Source organism: Colias philodice, chromosome 1 (assembly GCF_061535455.1).
Source record: "Colias philodice isolate Cphi_HAF_F1 chromosome 1, ilColPhil1 Martin Lab GWU primary, whole genome shotgun sequence".
Taxonomy (NCBI): domain Eukaryota; kingdom Metazoa; phylum Arthropoda; class Insecta; order Lepidoptera; family Pieridae; genus Colias; species Colias philodice.
Window position 1 is genome coordinate 6,667,885 of NC_143086.1, and position 20,126 is coordinate 6,688,010.

Consider the following 20,126-nt stretch of genomic DNA (forward strand, 5'->3'; position numbering starts at 1 on the left):
GTCCGCGTGGAATAGTGACTGCATAGTAGTTACTACTTAACACACAATTATTGAGTAAACACGTCTTGAAACACGTACTATCATATACAACTAAATTATAAGTACTTACACATTATTATAAAATTAAGAAATAAAATAAATAATAACACAAAAGAACTGTTAGTAAAATTTATTACTAAACTGAGCTATAAAACTTAGGTACAGAAGAGTTCAAAATTTCCAGGATGTGGTTATTCTCCCGCTCCCATATTCCTTCTACTTTCACAGACTTTCAACTTTTCCCTTTCACCCCTAGTAAATGGCAGAACCGATTTTGATCTAAACCATGTCTAATCATACCTATATATTATGTACATGTCATATCCTTTCGTTTGGTACTCCATTTGGATTATTTATCTCCACTATCACCCCTAAAGTGCCCTATATGTAATAAACAGATTAACCAATTTTGATAAAACATGACTAATTGTAATTCACACGTCATTTGATATGCCGCTTGATTATATTATTTGACCACATTCGATTATTCATTCCCACTTTTACCGCTATAAATCAATAAATGGATGAACCGATTTTGATTAAATATGCCTCATCATACTTCTCACGTCAGGTCATGCCCTTTCATTTGATATGCCACTTGGGTATATTATTTGACAACTTTTATTCCCACTTTTATACCTATATCCAATAAATGGATGAACCAATTTTGATAAAATATGTCTTATTGTACTTTACACGTCATGTCTTTCATTAGATACGTCACTTGAGTATATTTGATAAAATTCATTTATTTATTCCCACTTTTACCCCTATATCAAATAAATGGATGAACCGATTTTGATAAAATTTGACTAATTGTTTCTGACATGTCGTCTATTTTAAGTAGTTATTTGGTTTAAATGTATTATAATTAAATTTTTCATTACTGCACCACCTATTGTTTTTCCCTAGGGATGTAACGATACATGATTTTGCCGATACGATACCGATACCGATATTTGTAGTAATGTATCGGCGATACCGATACCGATACCGATATCGATGGCTTGGTAGAAAAATAAATAGTGAATTATGCATAAAAAGTTACCAACATTTAACAGAGACAACTGTTAATCGTATTCTTTTAAATAAAAATGCCAAATCAAAAAACAACAAAACCATTTATTTTAGTATTATTATTTTACGAAGTCAGTTAAACTTTAAGTAATACACATACAATCAGTACCTAATAAAAGTTTACTATTGGTAGAGTTTTTTCAGAAAACAAACTGCGCACGCGCGGGCGGCCTCCCGCATCGTTCATTGGGCGCGGGTTTTTGAATTATTTGATATCAAAAAAATTGGTTGTTTGTAAAGTAGGTTTACGATCGAGATGTTTACGTGATAACATAATGCAGTGGCAGCGCTCGAGATGAAACGGGAGATCGGTCCGTCTCTCTCTCGTTATACCTGCGATCGCGCTCGTGAGGTTTTGGTGTGACACAAGTTTATGAACATGTCACCCGACTAAAACGATTTAAAAAACGTTATCACGTTAAAAATTTAAAAAATTCAAAATTATTTATTTCTTTCCTTTACATAAACAAATTTGTGATTGGAACACTCCTAGTAAGCAAATAAAATGCTTGTGTCAGGAGGTTCCGCTCTTCCTTAATACTATTACAGAAACAGAAATAAAACAATATGAATGAATACAATGCAAAAACATAAAAGAAAAGAAAGAATTTAATAAAAAAATATCGGTATCGGTTGATTTATTATCGGCGATACCGATATATCGGCTTGCCGATATATCGGCCGATATATCGGTATCGGTATCGGTATCGTTACATCCCTATTTTTCCCCTTTTTAATTCAAAATCCTACCCATAGGTTGCCTGGTAGAAATCGCTCAGTAGCGATAAGGCCGCCTTTTTGGCTATTTATTATATTGTCTTTTTTTCTTTTGTTATATTGTCTGTTTTTATTTGGTGCTAAATAAAGTGTATTTATTTATTTATTATTTATTATTTTCATTTGATATATCACTTGGGTATAACCTACATTAACAACCTACATTAACAACTAACATGCGTTTTTTTCACCCCTATATAATATAATAAACAACTAATGTAACAAAAAACGCATCTAATTCGTATTACCCGTTAGCGACAGACACGCAATACACACATAGCGGTCATAACACCCCTCTTTTTGCGTCGGGGGTTAAAAATATAATACCTACGACATAATTTCAAAGACCTTTTATATAGAAAATTTACCTAGAAGTAACCATAATGCTATTTGTGCAGGTTTTAGACTTATGAGCAAAAATCTAAATAAAGGTCCTTTGACCCCCCCTACTACCCCCTCAGCATAACCACCCCCCCCACGCTTGGGGACTTTCGATATGATCATCTGGACATGTCAAGGAATAACTTTAGCGTATAATTTACGTAATAAAGTAATTCATCTATAGAATGCCTTAGCAAATGTTCGCTGTGATTACTTAAATGGTCATAACTTTTTTATTTATGAACCGATTGACATGAAATAAACACTAAATGTTAAATGAAGCTTACCACAATGTATTAGTGAAAACCGCATCTAAATCGGATAAGCCGTTTCTGAGATTAGCGTGTTCAAACATACAGACAAACAGACAAACCGACAAACAGACAAACAGACAAAAATTTTTTTAACAACAGTTTTGGGTTTGGGATCGATTTAGTAATAACCCCTGCTAATTTTTTTTTACATATTTTCATTGTACAGACACCACTTTTCTAGAATTTTATTATATGTATTGATGATGTACATAATAGGATGGAGATTTTTCATTTGAAACATTGTTATCATACTTTGTAAAAACAAAGTTTTAATTTAATTTTTATCTTATTTGTATTAATTATGTTACGTTTGTTTAGAATTTGTCACTGCGCTCATTTATTAATATAATAATAATGGATCCAGAACTCTTAAATATTTTAAAAGTAGTACAAAATATGGTTATACTAAGTAGGTACCTCATCAATAAATGTCATTTAATTCTCTTAAAAAATGGAGCTTTACTGTCTTAATATTAGTTATCACTTTGTATTGATCTCATAAATTCATGTTACGCTTGTGTAATAAGCTGTGGTCACATAATATAACAACTTATATTTATAAAACTGTATTTAGCCTAAGTACACATAGAACGACATTTGTGATCCTTAAATAAAGAAAATAGAAAATACTGTTCCACCGCAAACAATGATAGTATTTCAAAGAACGTCTCTCGAAGATTAGAGTGCAACAAAAGAATGTTACATGGGGTACATAAAAGTATATTTAAGCGTTCGATAGTTAGCCGCAACATGCAATGAATACATTTAGACACAAAACCCTACAGGGAGACTAGATAATGCGGGGGGATGGGGCAAGACCGTGGCTAATGAAATTGGATTCAAAGTTCAAACATCACGAGTCATTCATGTTTTTAAATGTCAACTATAATTGAAATTTATTTCAGGCAAAGTGTAGTTGGTACAGTTAAAAGATCTTAAATAACTTAAAATGAAGGCCCATGTAAACTAAAATTGCAAGGAAAGTAGCGTGTATGGTCGGGCAAAATGGCGGTAGACTGAAATATGGTAATGACAAATATTCTGCCATATTGTCCGTGGAAATTAATGTGAATATAGGTGAAGTTTATTTAGTGGCACAATGAGCTCCGTCGGGTCAGCTTCAGCATAGATCTCACAAATTAGTGCTCGGTAACGCCGTTCGTTATCCAAGACATAGCCCCGGTTTATTGTCCACCCCCGCTATTGTTACTACAAAATAACTCTACTTAAATTTCATTGCAGAGGCGGTGGATAATAGAAAAGCATTTAATTTGTTCCACCGCGTTATTTATCGTAGAAATGCTATACCGACATTAGCCTATATTTTCAAACTATGAATGTGACCTGAATGACTAGGGTACCTACCTCTAATGCGACTGCTCCTTACTTTGGAATTTAGATTAGTAATTAAAATGTATGTACGTGTATGATACAACTGTTTTTGTTGCTATGTTTAAAATATTTTTTTTTATGTACATATGTGTAAATGCAATCTGTTCATAGAACATTCAGCACTTGGTTATGAATGTATTGAGACTAGTAGGGCGGGCGATCCAGTGATGCCAGCCGTTCAATGTTTAAAATATAAATGCTATTATTTATCACCAATATTTCCTCTGCATATTATAATGAAGTAAACCGTAGTCACAGAATGCCTACCTAGCACTAGTAGTTTTATCATGATTGATCGCGGAAAAAAGTAGTATTCATGACTTTAGCTCTGTAGACTCATAACAGCTATCTCCGGATACAAACATCATAACATAAATTCGCTCCGTAGCGCCGTGCTAGAAAAACAAACAAACCAACATACTCGCATTTTTAATATATTACTTAAAAAGAAAAGATGTTATAAAAATACGTTACGTATGTGAGTATTAGATCGATATACTACTAACGAGCTATAAATAATAAATCGTTATTTATTTGTTACTAGGTTTCCGCCCGCGGCTTCGCCCGCGGGATTTCCGGGATAAAACCTATCCTATTTCCCGGGGTAAAAAGTAGCCTATATCCTTTCTCGGGTATCAAAATATCTCTATATCAAATTTCATGCAAATTGGTTCAGTAGTTAAGGCGTAATTGAGTAACAGACAGACAGACAGAGTTACTTTCGCATTTATAATATTAGTATGGATTGATTAAAAAATGTATATTGTGTAGGTACTCGTATAAACTCTTAAATGGTTCGCTAAATTTCCCCCAGGAGAAACCGCATTTATTTAAAGACTACCATTCAGTACCAATCAATTATGATTTTGTAGTAAGTAATGCTAAAGTGGTTTGGTTAATAATAAAAAGAAATACACTTCAGTCTTACTTCAGTAAATAGTTTAGATATTTTCTATAATTTGTTTTGTATATTGAAATCCCAATAAAAATAAAATAGTTGAATATTCGTTTATTGTGAAAATAAGGCCCTTCGCTCATGGAGCTACTCAAAAATGACTGAACTAATCAGTAATTACGATTACAAACCAGTTACAAATTGTATCTCGCATACAACGCTACTCAAGTTATAAGGTTTCAGTTACTTGTCAATGTTTGCTCGTTCATTTTTATCATAAAAAACAAAGAAACTCGGGAAACCAGTAGCGTGGAGACCGACACGACGCGTCGCGCGTGATTTGTTGCTAACGCGTTACTCACCAGTTAGTAACTAGTCGCGTCGTGTGCGAATCTCCATAGAACATGTATGGGCTGTGACGCTCAGGCAACTCGTTAGTAATTTGAGTTTGTGACTAGTTCTTTTTGAGTAGCTCCATGAGCGAAGGGCCTAAATGGGCTTTGTTGACAGTGTTGGTTGCTAAGCGACTGAAGTTAAATGTTTCATAAGAACACCTGCAGTATTTGTATGATGATACGTGAATTATGTATTTTGAAAAAATTATGTATTTTAAATGTAGTCTAGTAGGAGAAATATATTATGCGGACAAACACGAAAGTAACTCTGTCTGTCTGTCTGTTACTCAATCACACCTAAACTACTGAACCAATTTTCATGAAATTTGGTATGGAGATATTTTGATACTCGAGAAAGGACATAGGCTACTTTTTATCCCGAGAAAATGACGCAATCCCGGAAATCCCACGGGAGCGGGAACTATGCGGATTTTTCATTCAAAACGCGGGCGAAGCCGCGGGCGGAAAGCTAGTAAAATATAATCCAATGCAAGAATGTATGACACAGTTCATATCCGTAATTGCATCAGATTTCTGAAACAGATTTATGAGTTTTAAGAAAATAAACATTAGTTGATAAGTGTATGATGCAGTCAGTGATTTTGAATATGTTATTTATAAAATTATCGTATAAAAAAATTTGTTGGTGTTTCTTTTCAAATTAAATGTTTAGTGCTTCAGCTTTCTCATAAAAAAAATCATTCAGGTTCGAAAAGTTACCTATAATGTTATAGTGTAACTAATACCTATGTTCTTGTAAATTGTAATGGCACGTTAAGCGCAAAGCGTATTTCGATTAACAAAGAGCTGAAGATTTTCAAGATTGTGGGTGGCAGCTTTCCTTTCCCGAGGTCTTAGCGCTACTCTCGAGAGGATCAGATCACAAAAACAGGGAGAATTCAATTTGTGCTTATAGACTACTAGCTTTCCGCCCGCGGCTTCGCCCGCGTTTTCAAAGAAAAACCCGTTCCCGTAGGATTTCCGGGATAAAACCTATCCTATGTCCTTTCTCGGGTATCAAAATATCTCTATACTAAATTTCATGCATATTGGTTCAGTAGTTAAGGCGTGATTGAGTAACAGACAGACAGACAGAGTTACTTTCGCATTTATAATATGAGTATGGATAGTGTTAATTTTTTTTTATCGAGATTACAACCGAAACACAAGTTCGATCATACCATCTACTTAATTGTATAATAGTAATTTAAATTGATGAAATGGAGTTACATATTTATCAAAATCAAAATTATGCTATTGATACCATTCTTTCAATTTACAGGTAACATAATATATAATTATTTTATAAAATTTTGCTACTTATAAAAACTTCCTTATAAAGATTGTTTTGTAGCAATGTAGCAACACCACATTTTTTTTCATTTAAGTAAAAATACTTTTTATTATTCTTTGAAAACAAATGAAATAGTAGTAAAACTACTTAATTAGTTTTAACTTTTACACATCAAAGATGTGTTAGGTACCATTTTTAAAATAACATAAAACGAAAAAGACGTAGCCAATTTTGTAAAAGATAATAAAATTTAATTAGAAAGTTCACACTACTTGATAGAACTAGGTGGATTTTCAGTAGTAACGATTCGGAACTGTGTATTTTTAAATACTTTATTGTTATAAAAACTTTAGTATTATATCCCCTTTGAAACTGAATGTACACTCGCATGTTAGGTATATTGTTTACGTAAATACGTCAGTTGCCTGGTTTCCATAGACGCTTTAGTTAATTATATGCCGTTGTGTTAATTTGATGTAATCCGTATTTACAATCCCGCCTAATTTTCCTGGGGATGAATAACGAACTTTCGTAGACGCTCAATATCCGATACTCCCATTTTTTCGTGAATTTGTTCAACTGATTTTGATCAACTCAAACAATGGAATACATAATTTGCTCGAATTTTATCAGAGGGCCATTTATTTTCTAATTTTATCCGCATTGAATTAGTATTTATTTATTTATTTAAATATAGTTGTCATAAATTATTATTTATGCATTTGTTGATTACCAATGCTGAAGCTCTTCACGAATACCTTACTCGAATGCCCTACAATACTACATTTCGCCCGTGAATCGATAATGATATTAAATTCTTAATGAAGCTGGAGTGATTGACGCGTCAGGTCTTTCATTTGTCCTATTCTCGTTTAACATCGGTATTCGGTGGCTTCAATACAAATTTATTTAAGTAATGAAATGATTTAGTACCATATTTGTGTCTCGAATACTTGTGGCTCGATCGACGTATTTTAGACATTTTATCCATATCATATTATACGTCATCCAATGTAACAAAATCCATTGATGAGCTTATCTAAATCATATATTAAATAGCTAATGTTAGATCCTTGCTTCTTATTTTTGAGAGGATGGTAACACTCAATCCCATATTTGTCATAGGGGATAGGTGAATAAACTGCATTAATAGGCCGACGTCGCGACTGCCTGGCGCCTCTTGGGTTAAACGAGGGACGTTTGACTAGGGCTTAAATTGAATGATATTTGCTAGCCTAAATAAGTATACTTGTCAACCTATGTAAAATCATATACAATGTAACCTAACTTCCAATTTTGTTGGTCTTGATCACAGGTCTTGATATATCTACTCCAGTCCGATGACAAGATACTTTATTACAACTTCCCGTTTGACAACCTTACTAGTTGTAGACATGCGGTCTGTAGTGCCACATGAGTAAATATCTTGTACAGAGTTGGAATTTTATGTGAGAAATTTACGTCTATTACTATAGGGTTGACATCTGTAAGGCTCGGAAATTTAAGGAAAATGTTGTTGTGATTATGGTAACATTTTTCCTTTATACAATGACACACACTGTTTTATTATAAAGTAGCGGTCCGCCACGGCTTACGTTTTGTTTCCATTAGCACCATCCTCGTATTATGAAAAAAAAATTACGAAATTCAGCGAGGTTCAGCTGTTCTCGAGTTTTGCGCTTATCGACACTAACTCTTAACAATTCATTGTTAATTTCTCTTTTGTAAAGCTGAAGAGTTTGTTTATTTGAAAGCGTATCTCAGGATCTACTGAATCGGTTGGTAGGTAACGTTTTCAAAACATTGTCAAGATTAGACCGTATTATAAAATCTTTTTATTTATTGAGTTGATTATGTATTATAAATATAAATGTATTTGATTAATCAAAGTCAGTATTATATTAAGTTCGAATATTTTTTTTAAAATCTATAACTTCTAAATGTTTATATTTGTCTATATTAATATTCAATGCTATTGAGCACCAAACGTTTGTACCAGTAATAGAACCAGTATTTTAGTAGCATTTAAATGGTATGTAGGTACATTGTACAAACTCTTGAAATACTATACCTAACTATATAATTATATTCTTAGTATAACGTTTAAATTTATTATCTATGTATAGATGGGAAATTAGGTTTACGATAGAAAATGCAATGTACAAACATCAGATAGGTACGTTGTTTGTCCACTGGCTCTTCATTGAAGAACTATTTTAAAGTCCCGACCTCCGCGCCGTGCGTGGTTCAAAAACCGTACCTTTTTCATGTATGTATGAGGGATGTTTCACATAATTACACATTACCTATAATGTATCAATTAAAATAAAAATGTGATTATCTAATTAACTTCTGTTGAAACTACAGAAAATAATATTTTGTCACCAAGGAGAAGAGTGCATATTTATTTAATTGATCTAATTTTGTTCTAATATATAGGACAATGGGAGATTGTATATGTATATTTAAGTAAATCCTATTCAAAACTAGGGTAAAGATATAGGAAATTTGTGATACGCTGTCGAATAATACCACAATAATACTGCTAGTTTCACAGTCCGATTAAATTCGGATGTATTCAATAAACGCTGCAAGAGACTAAACTGCTCCATTCATAATTTCACAAAGTTAAGCTAAGTTAGACTGGCTTCGATTAGACTGATCGCGCTATTTAATTAAATCCCTCGGAACTGTTGTGCAGTTATAGCATTTTTATTGCCCTTATTAACGTGATTAGCCTGACAACGTCACTTTGTGTTGTTTGTATAAAGTGGACTCGTAGCAATTATAGCAATCGAATTTTGTTTGAAATAAAATTAATACCCAATTTTGTTCCGTTCGATGGGAAAACGAGAACCTTTTCAAAATCATTTAAAAAACTGACCTAAATACAATATATGAATGGAACTATGAAAGCTTGGAAAAATGAACAGAACATTCATATCCTAAATCAATAAACGTTCCGTGTAGCCTTTGTGCCCTTGGCATTGATAAGCAATTGGTATGCGTTTTAATGAAGTTCTATTATTGGAAGTTGGTAATAGGGTCGTTCGTGTTTGGTACCGCAGTGTTATGTAACGCTCGATATAGCTGGTGGTGCTTCACTGAGTTACGAACTACGTGCAGACTTCCGACATGCTGTGCGCCCTGCGCGCTAAACTTTGCACGATTCTTTTCATCAACTGCTGTAGTTGTTGCGCGTCTTGTCCATTATATATACCTTCCTTTCCATCGATTTTGATATCCATCATTGATAGTTGATGCTAATATAATTACCAAATGACGGTGGGTTTATTATACATAGTTCGTTCTATTGAGCAGTAGACTGCCTACCTACTCCATGTCATATCGTGGTAATATTGCATGAAAATGAAATAGTTTCAGAGACAGAGAATTTCGAATATGTATGGAACATTCTAGTGCTTTTAAAGTTCTCGAGTATTGAACCTGTCAATAATTAATGTCCATTACATGGGAGCTTACTGTTGTAAGATATCAAGGCGACATCTTTGTGAGTGAAACGAATTGGGTTATCGTGAGAGCTATGTACAGTACGTAGGTAAGCTTCGTTTGCTGCCGCAGTCTTACGTAACACTTGTCGTTCGAATAGTAAAATCAAATCGGGATTCGTTAAATTCATTAATAAAATCTTGACTTATTTTAATACTTACTAAAAAAATTGCTGTTATAGTATAAATTGACTGCGTAATCATAAATGCTATTTAGTATACGTTACGGGGAATCTCGGACTGATATTTCTTTTTGTTTCGGGATATTATTGTTCATATACTTATATCAATGTTAACTAAGGATGCAATGCTAATAGAATTTAACAAGGAAGGTACATGTATATGGTACATGTATAGGACACATCATGTGTTCACATAAAATAAATACATAATTAAAGGATTCTTAACGTTCGGCTAAAGATCTATATTCAATATCTAATGAAGGGGATAACGTTTTGTGCCTACGCTGGCTGCATGTGCTCCCGAATTAACGCGTAAACATCACGCTACTTCATGCCAGTGAGCGAGTGCCTCTCGACATTTCGACAATTATGTTGATGGCATGTGCCAACTGCCGTTGCAGTCTCTCTGCTTTCATTATTTCAATTTTATCTATAATTCAAAAATGTTTAGTTAAATTCCAGCGAACTAAACATTTTTTAATTATAGATTTACTAACTACATTTATTTAGAACTTTAAAAAATCTGTTCGGTTTTTATTAAAGTGTATAAACATGTGATTTTATCGATATTAATTCGTATATTCATCCCATGTCCATAGCCTTGATAGCATATCATCAGATGCTATTTATTTGCGGCATCGATAATTAAAATACATAGAAAGCGTCCAGGTGTCAGAGCACTAATTACGGGTGGTATTTTCTATTACCTAAGCTTACATAATATTATGGTTTGGCGTATGCCGTAAATAAATAAATAAATAAATATTTGTCGTATTATATATTAATTTCAGATTTTCTGAAGCTGTTTTTAGGGAGACGATGAAAGTCATTAAGTGATCCATAAATCATTTCATATTTTTAAGCGATTGCTTATCTCCAACTACACGGTAAATGCGAACCTATATTTTCCACATAATATGATAGATTTTGATTTCATAGTCCAGTCATCTCGTAGGATTTCTGGATTTCTTCCCTAGAGTTTAAAAAATGTGTGTTTTATTGTAAGATATCTATTCGAATTTATACTGCATATAAAACTTTTATTCCCTAAAAATGCATTTATCATATATACTGGCATTTGCATGAGAGAGAGATCCCGCCAGAACTTTCTTATTTTATAACGGATTTGTCCTTTGGGACATCAAGTACGTTGTATGTTTATAGTTTATACGTCTATAGCTATACGTCTTGTATTCATGCCCGCATACATGCTAGTTTGGTTGAATCTTGGTTGAAATGCATCATTACCTACTTTTAGTTAGACGGCCAGTTTAAATGCGATGGTAAATTGAATATACAAATATACAGTTAGCTTGAATTAAGTTCTTCTGGTTATTTTTTATGCATATTTATTTAAACATTATATTTATACAATATACTTATAGTATTGAATACTGCCAGACTTTCCATATCTTCCCCCATAAGCGGTACCTAAGCTTCCAAAAATAATTGATATTTTACTCATATTCCTACTTAAATGTGTAGATTGTTAGGGTTCCGAACCTCAAAAGGAAAAGATGGAACCCTTATCTATAGGATCACTTTGTTGTCCGTCCGTCTGTCTGTCTGTTAACACCCTTTTTCTCAGAAATGCGTGGAGTTATCAAGCTGATATTTATATAGAATTCTCAAATCTACATTCTCTTTAAGCTGTGAAAAAATCAAACTTATAAGCCAATGCAATCAAAAGATAGAATCGAATGTCATAATTTGAGATAATTTGCAGCATAAAAGCCGTTTATGCTGCAAATTATCTCAAATTATGACATTCGCAAGGGAATCAAAACCTACCTACATTGTATTTCCCGTGAAAGTATGAAATTTTGTTAATAAATCATAAAATTTGGTTAAAAGCAATATCTTATAGCACAGATAAAGGTAAAATTGCTAAAACATACATTTTAGAGTTACAACATAATAAAAAGTAGGTTTGTTCGGAGCCCTCAGTGCGCGAGTACAACTCGCACTTGGCCGGATTTATTTTTTTGTAAACTCTGTGCCTGTGTCTGGCAAATGCTACGATTGGTCTGACACTGTGCTTTTGGATTATACTTTTGTTTGAAATGTTGAAGCCAAACCATTTACCTTGACAATTAGTTTATGAAACAAGAGATTGAGCATTTACAAAAATACCTTATTCCTTCTCCATTTTGAATGACATCCTGTATTAAATTATCCGTGGTTGTACTATACCTTGCAATTTAAAATTATATACATAAAAGCATAAAAGTAATGATGCATTTTAACATCAGCGATGCTAAATAAACCTTAAAATTTTAAAATTATCCGTAATGATAGGTATAGTATGTTAATTCAGTTGAGTGGTCTATATTCGCCTATCAGCCCACACTCAATTTACGTTCTACGTGCAGAGTCCCGTTTCAATTAATTAATTTTTTTTTCAATCGATTGATATACTACAATTAACTAACAACTAACTTTAACTTGTTTCAGTTTTACCTACCCAACTCTCGATGAACTGGCCAGCCAAATCAAGATTGTCCAGGACAAATTCGGATTTAGAACTTTCATCGGCCTGGGAGTCGGTGCTGGCGCAAATATCCTTGCCAGATTCGCTATTAAAGAGCCATCAAAGGTGGGTCTATGTCATAGTATGCTTTAAATTAGTATTCTATATGTTTGGTGTTTTTTTTTCTTGCATTTTGTAACAGAAGCCGTACGGTACGATGTTTTATTGAATCTTAAAGATTTTATTTGGCACCACACAGGCGATTAATTTTAAATTATCACTATTAAATTAATTGACCCAGTATGTATATATGTATGTATTATTTATAAAAAAACTTCGTATAGTATATATAGAGATGTATGAATGTTAAAACACAATTTATTCAGTGCTCATACGTGTTACGAAGATTGGGGTCAAATTGTAGTAGTCGGCTCTAGTTGTCACGTACAGGCTCGATTTACAAAAGGTACAAGAGATCGATTTTGTACATGAAGTATCTATAACACTTGAACGTTATGTGCTTGCGAAATTAAAAACATGAACGTTAAGAAAATGTTTTCCTAAAAATATTCTAAAGCTCGTATGAGAGTATTAAGCTCAGCTTAAATTGTTATTATCAAACCTATACTTGCATGAAAATTGCATCACAGACTTATGTAGATAATTGATGTATTTTTATAAGTGCTCAATCTATAGATAATTTTTACGAAAGATTACCTAACACTTGTCCGTTCCTGGTTTTATAATTCACTATTTTTCTGCTTTACTTATACTATATACCTTCTCTACCCCATAACTAAACGATAGGTACTAAAATCAATTATTTTCATGCACGGACGGGGCACGGCCGTCGCTGTCCGGTGTAGCGTAAATCAACAATATTTTAATTCTTATTCGTAGGTAGAAGCATTGATGCTAATTAACTGTACGGCGACGGCTCCGGGCTGGTGTGACTTTGGGTGGTACAAGCTAGCGAGCATCAGAATGCGCCACCGCAACATATGCGAGCCCGGCTTGGATCTGTTAATGTGGCATCACTTCAACCGCGTAAGTGTCCTTACATTGTGAGATATTTAGAGTGATTTTATAAATTAGCCGCCCCGCCAGTCTGCTCTATTGCGCCTTTTACATTTCTTCTCTCTCTAAGAACAGCTATCCTTGTGCATTAATAAAAAAAAATCTACGTAGGAAATGCTTTCCGAATCGGTGGTCAATGTAAAAATTATGTTACGACGATTCAAAAGTGCTTCTAGAAGAAGTCTCATTGAACAAAAAAGTGTTTGCGTTACAGCTCAAAGATGACCTCCCAAAATTTGACCCGCTGGACAGAGAGATGTACAGGGAGGTGCTCGCTAAGTACCGACACCTGATCGCGACCCTGAACCACCCTGTGAACCTCGCGTTGTACATGGAGGCGTTCGGCAAGCGGCAGACCCTTCCCTTATCGCGCGAGGGCCGACCGCCGCGAACGCTGCAGATGCCCGTGCTCAACATCGTGGGCTCTGGGTCGCCGTACGTGCAAGATTCGATTAGATTCAACACTATGCTCGACCCTGCCAAGTCGGCTTGGATGAAGGTATAGTTTAATGCCTTCGTTGCTATTTGCTAGAACTTTCATGATATACCTCTTTACACAATATGTCACTTTTTTGTAAAGTCCCGTGTCCCTTGTGGGTTATGGAGCTGATGTATTATGCGTACTGTATGACCGATCGATTTTATTTAGGGACAAGCAGGTGATCAACCTCATGTCATCATGTGTTCTGCCAGACCAAACCATTTTCTTTCTTCGTCCGGTAATCGAACCCAGGACCCCTCGGTTTTATAACCACAAGTTAATGACTGTACCAAGAAGGCAATAACACGTGTCACTTACGATTTCGAAAATTCCATAGTTGGTTGAGTTCTGCGGGGCTTAAATGGTCAAAAGTGGATTTGACCGACGGTGAGTTTTGACTGTAACATAATAATTGTTTTCAGATATCTTGCTGTTCTCTAGTTTTGGAGGAAGAGCCCGGCAAGGTGGCCCAAGCATTCCGCCTCTTTTTACAAGGCCAGGGCTACGGTAGGTTACCTAATTTACTTGCACACACGCTTCTTTTATTTTCAATTATACCACTTAAACCATATATTTTAAAACTTCACATGGTTATATTTCTTAAAATTGTAGATATTTAATTTTTCAACTTAGTAGCTAGTTTGCCAAGTTATTCTTGTAATATGCACGCACACAAAAATTCTTTTTATACGATTTTCTATTTTTACACGCTTTATATTAGCTTCACCTGTATGTTTGTAACCGACTTCTTTGGGCGCGATTTTGACCCACTTTAAACGGCCAGATTTCGTTCAAACTTTGTAGATTTATTGAGGACCGATGACAATACACTAATTTGATAAAAATTTCTCTTTTTTAGTTCGGTTTTCTATAAAAAGCGTGCTTTTTAGTTTTTTTTAACTATTATTATTATTAGAAAATATTATTATTTTTTCAATTAAAGCAGACATACATTTGCACGGTAGTGCTGTTTTTATTTGTAAGCTTCTTGCATGTTGTAATTGTTTTTTTTTTTGTTCTGAGCAGTTAATAAGCTTCGCAAAGCAAAAGCTAGTGCAGCTAGCAAAAAATCTATTGTTGAATCCGCGGAGTTATGAAAATTAGGTAAGTAAGTGAGCTTGTATAGTGCTGTAAAGGGCATTTTCTGTTTTCTTTTTTATCAGTATATTACCTACCTATTTGTAATTTTGTAGGTTATTTTCTTATAAAAAAAAACTTTCTGTAAATAACTTAAAACCTACAACATTTTCAAATAATTAATGTAAGTACTGCTTTATAAATAATAGTTAACTGCAAGTTTCCTTTCTAGATTATGCAATAGTGTAACATGAAACCAATTAAGCATGATCGTTAGCTTGAAAATATTATACAGGTTTTCTATGAAACGTTTTTATTCCTTCACAAGACACTTTCCAGCCTTTTTCACTAACTTGTGATAACGTTGACAAGTTATGAGAATTTTTTAGTGAATATAAAATTTCACGAGGCGGAATTAGAACCCACGTCTTTCAGCTAAACCATTGCAATACTACTACTACTGTACTACTACTGTGCCTAGCCTTATCCCAGTTCATTTAAGCTAAATCATTGCAATACTACTACTACTGTACTACTACTGTGCCTAGCCTTATCCCAGTTCATTTAAGCTAAATCATTGCAATACTACTACTACTGTACTACTACTGTGCCTAGCCTTATCCCAGTTCATTTAAGCTAAACCATTGCAATAAAACTAAAATATTAAATTTAAAAATTATCCTAGCCAAATAATCCGCTTTAAAATGAGAGGGAAACAGTTTTAAGATGTATTGAGATTTGATTTACGCTACACCATGTTGTGTCCAGGCCGTGCCCCGGCCGGGGCTCGATCAAACATTATAGTAGGGGAGCCCAGGATGCTAAATGTGGATTTACTCGAGCGTCACGGGAACCTATTAGAATTGGTAGATTAGACCATAGCGAGAAAAAAAGGTCCTATAATGTTTTCACTTTTAGCGGTGGGGAAGGGTTTTTTGATTTTTTTTAATTTAAAAAAGAAAAAAACCGGCCAAGTGCGAGTCGGGCTCGCGCACAAAGGGTTCCGTAGCAGCAAATATAATAAATTACAGTTAAATCAACCTATCTCAAAAACTATAAGAGATACTTTGATCAAACCAAAAATCGTTGAAAGAGTTAATTAGCATGCATCACCTCTATTTTTTTTAGAATTTTATACCCCGTAGTTATAAAAATAGAGGGGGGGGGACATACTTTTTACGACTTTGAGAGCTGATATCTCAAAAACCGTTCACTTTAAGAAAAATGTTTTTTAGAAAACTTTATATCATTTTAAAAGACCTTTCCATTGATACCCCACACGGGTATGTACATCGAAAAAAAAAATTTCATCCCTCAGTTACATGTATGGGGGGCCCCACCCCCAATTCTTTTTTTTACTATTTAGTGTCATATTTTTGTAGCGGTTCATACAACACATATTCCCATCAAATTTCATCACTGTAGTACTTATAGTTTCCGAGTAAATCGGCTGTGACAGACGGACAGACGGACAGACGGACAGACGGACATGACGAAACTATAAGGGTTCCGTTTTTGCCATTTTGGCTACGGAACCCTAAAAAATTGGCTTGGTAATAGTCAAGCGCGTTAGATATTGATATTTTGCATGCTCCAGGACGTCACTGAAAAAAAGTATACGTTAATCTGACGATTTAAGTGGCGATTTAATCGCTATGAAGAAAGGGTAAAAAATTAAAGTAATATTATTCGAGCGCGTCAGATTAATATATGGGGGGGTTAATTACAATATAAGAAGTCCCCATTTCGCTAATCGGACGATTTGAGCTCAACCTTAGGGAATTATGGATTATTCAAATTTTTCAGCGGGGCCCCTGAGCGCACCCACCAACCATAACTGCTCATATTGACTAGAGGTACTAATGAATAGCTAAGGTACCGTCCCTTATAGTAATCTGACGCGCTCGAGTAAATCCCAAAATCCCCTCTTGGGCTCCCCTACTATTATAGTATACTTGTGGTATAAACTGATTCACGCCTGAACGTGGCACGGTCGGGGCACGGCGTTGAAATTTCTATGGATATTGTTTCATTTGTTTCCCGGCTCCGGCATGGCCCCCGTCCCCGGCACTGTATATCGTGAATTATGCATTAGATATTTGTTTATTCCAGTGTCACCAATTGCTAAGAAGAAGTTGATATCGGGAAGCGAGAGCCTCCGGTCAGGCGAGCGCTCGTGCCGTCAGTCGCCCGTCATCCGTATCACTGAGAATCCCATCTCAGAAGCGGTCGCGTGCTAAACGCAAACCCACCAACTATGTATCGATTATTTATGGCCGGTGGAGAGATGTTAGAAATATCAGAAAAACGATTTTTGGATGTTTGTTCTATATATTTAGTGTGAAGCACTTTTTTACACATATACACTCACTCACTAATTATCACGCTTTTTGATTGTTTTGAAATTGTACATGTGGTACAGTCATAGAATAATGACTGGATTACAATCCACCTGATCGATCAATGATATACTTTGTTAAATGATTCCATGACCTTGAGGTATCATCTCATCATGTGTTTGGATTATATAATATTCTGATATATTTCCTTCTACACATCTCTTCTCCGATCTCTTGGGAACTTAGTGGGAATTATTTAAATGGACATATTTTTTATTTATCTTTATTATTGTTTTTTTTTATTATTAATGATGACTTATTTTATGTTTAGTTAAGTTTTTAGTTAAACTGATAATTGTAAGGTAGTTAGTATGTTATACGGGTAGGTTGGATTAAACACATAATATTAGTAGAGGATCCGATATAACATCGACCTTCACCGATCTGTTTAATGGATAAAAATTATTTGATAGGTAATTTATTATATTTAAAATGATAAAAATAGGGGTAGCCTTATAAAATCTTGGCCAGGCTATAATTAATAAAAAATTTAAAAATGATTTTTTTTTTAATTTCACCAATGAGTTTAACGAAAATATTTAACACTAACGGTAATTACACAGCCTATAGAAAATGCAAACCGAGGGTTGACTATTCTTTTCCTGGCATATCGTTCGGGTTGCCAGGTGTAAATAGGTATTTTGATCGTAGTTATTTTCACCTATTTGTTTATTGTATTAACCAAATATAAAAATAAGCGCTGTTTTATTGTGAATACGATAATATAGGGTTGCCCGTAAAAAGTCTGTCCTGAATTACGGTTGCCGAATTACAAAAATAACTTTTAATGCGACTGGGGACGTGCAAAGAGGTCCAGACTCTAGTATTCCGTGCGACAAGGACACAGGGTTATAGCTGCGCGCGGCGTGGCTGTAGAAAGTGGCAAAGCGCGCATGTTACTAGTTCGTCCAATAGAAAAGAATAGCGATAGACTTGTTATATTTAATTTATCAAATTTACGTATTACTACATTATGTGTAGTATTTGAATTATAATGACAATACATTATTATCCTCAAAATTACTAAATTGTAACATGATCAAATTTATTATATTTCTTCTTTCTATCTTTCTTTCTTCTTTTCTTATATTTCTATCTTTCTCTTCTTTCTATAAATTAGTTGATGCAAAATATTACTGTGTACAAGTCTATCGCTATTCTTTTCGAAGCACGAACTAGCAACATGCGCTCTTTGTCACTTTCTACTGCCACGCCGCGCGCAGCTATAACCCTGTGTCCTTGTCTACTGCACGAAATACTTGAGTCGGACCTCTTTGCACGTCCTCAGTCGCAATAAAAGTTAACTTTTGAAATTCGGTAACCGTAATTCAGGATAGACTTTTTACGGGCAACCCTATATCATCGTATTCACAATAAAACAGCGCTTATTTTTACATTTCGTTAATACATTAAACAAATAGGTGAAAATAACTACGAGAAAAATACCTGTTTACACCAGCTGGCAACCCAAACGTTATGCCAAGAAAAGAATAGGCAACCCTCGGTTTGCATATTCTACAGGCTGTGTAACTACTTACCATTAGTGTTAAATTTTTTCGTTAAACTCAATGGTGAAATTAAAAAAAAACTTTTTTCAATTTTTTATTAATTATAGCCTGGCCAAGATTTTTCAGGCAACCCCTATGTTTTATCATTTTTAATAAACTAAATTACCTATCAAATAATTTTTATCCATTAAACAGATCGGTGAAGGTCGATGTTATATGGGATCTTAGACTATATTACGTTATTGTAGACAAGTCGTAAGTATTTGTTTTCAGTTTACACTGAACTGTTAAATATTCGAATATTCCATTTTTCTTGTTCTTATCAATTTATTAAAACAAAGAATCAATTGTAACTTAAACGACTTCTCGTTATAATATTATGTGTTTAATTCAATTTAAAATGAAATTTTATTATAATTACCCGTCTAGTTACCAAAGAAAGGAGGGTACATATCGGATGAACATCTTAGATAGAATATTGCAAAGGAGTGTTTGGATTATCTAGCACTGTTCAGAAATTGGTAATCGAATGTTTTATATTGTTAAAATTGCAGTTTAACGCCCGTAGCACACCTCCGCTGCAGAACTGTAACAGCGGAACCGCAGTAGTTTCGCTCTGTCTTGTCCCGTGTACGAGAAGCGGAACAGTAGCGAAACTGCCTGTTCTAACACATACATCTAACTATTTTTTATCTCTTTCTTCACGCGGTTTCGCCGATCTCTTCTAACGCCAGCCACACTACCGCGCTCACGCCGCTATTTGTTTGCGGTGCCGCATTGTTTTCGCGCGTGTTTGTCAAAACCGACAAAAATAAAACGCGGAACTATATTATTTTTGTAAAAGAGTATGTAAATCATC

The 20,126-nt window shown here is 34.4% G+C and overlaps 1 protein-coding gene across 3 annotated transcripts in view; it reads left to right on the top strand.

The window, feature by feature from the left end:
- Positions 1-19,818, top strand: part of MESK2 (misexpression suppressor of KSR 2) — a 66,560-nt gene extending 46,742 nt beyond the window's left edge. For 2 of the 3 annotated variants that reach the window (XM_089710343.1, XM_089710405.1), the window contains exons 5-9: positions 12,710-12,851; positions 13,626-13,772; positions 14,017-14,301; positions 14,706-14,790; positions 17,473-19,818. In XM_089710343.1, coding sequence (XP_089566469.1) covers positions 12,710-12,851; positions 13,626-13,772; positions 14,017-14,301; positions 14,706-14,790; positions 17,473-17,600 — 787 coding nt within the window. In that variant the 3' untranslated portion in view covers positions 17,601-19,818. Of the gene's footprint in view, positions 1-12,709; positions 12,852-13,625; positions 13,773-14,016; positions 14,302-14,705; positions 14,791-15,309; positions 15,388-17,472 lie in introns of all 3 variants that reach the window. The other variant, XM_089710470.1, reaches the window with a different exon arrangement.
- The last annotated feature ends 308 nt before the right edge of the window (positions 19,819-20,126 follow it).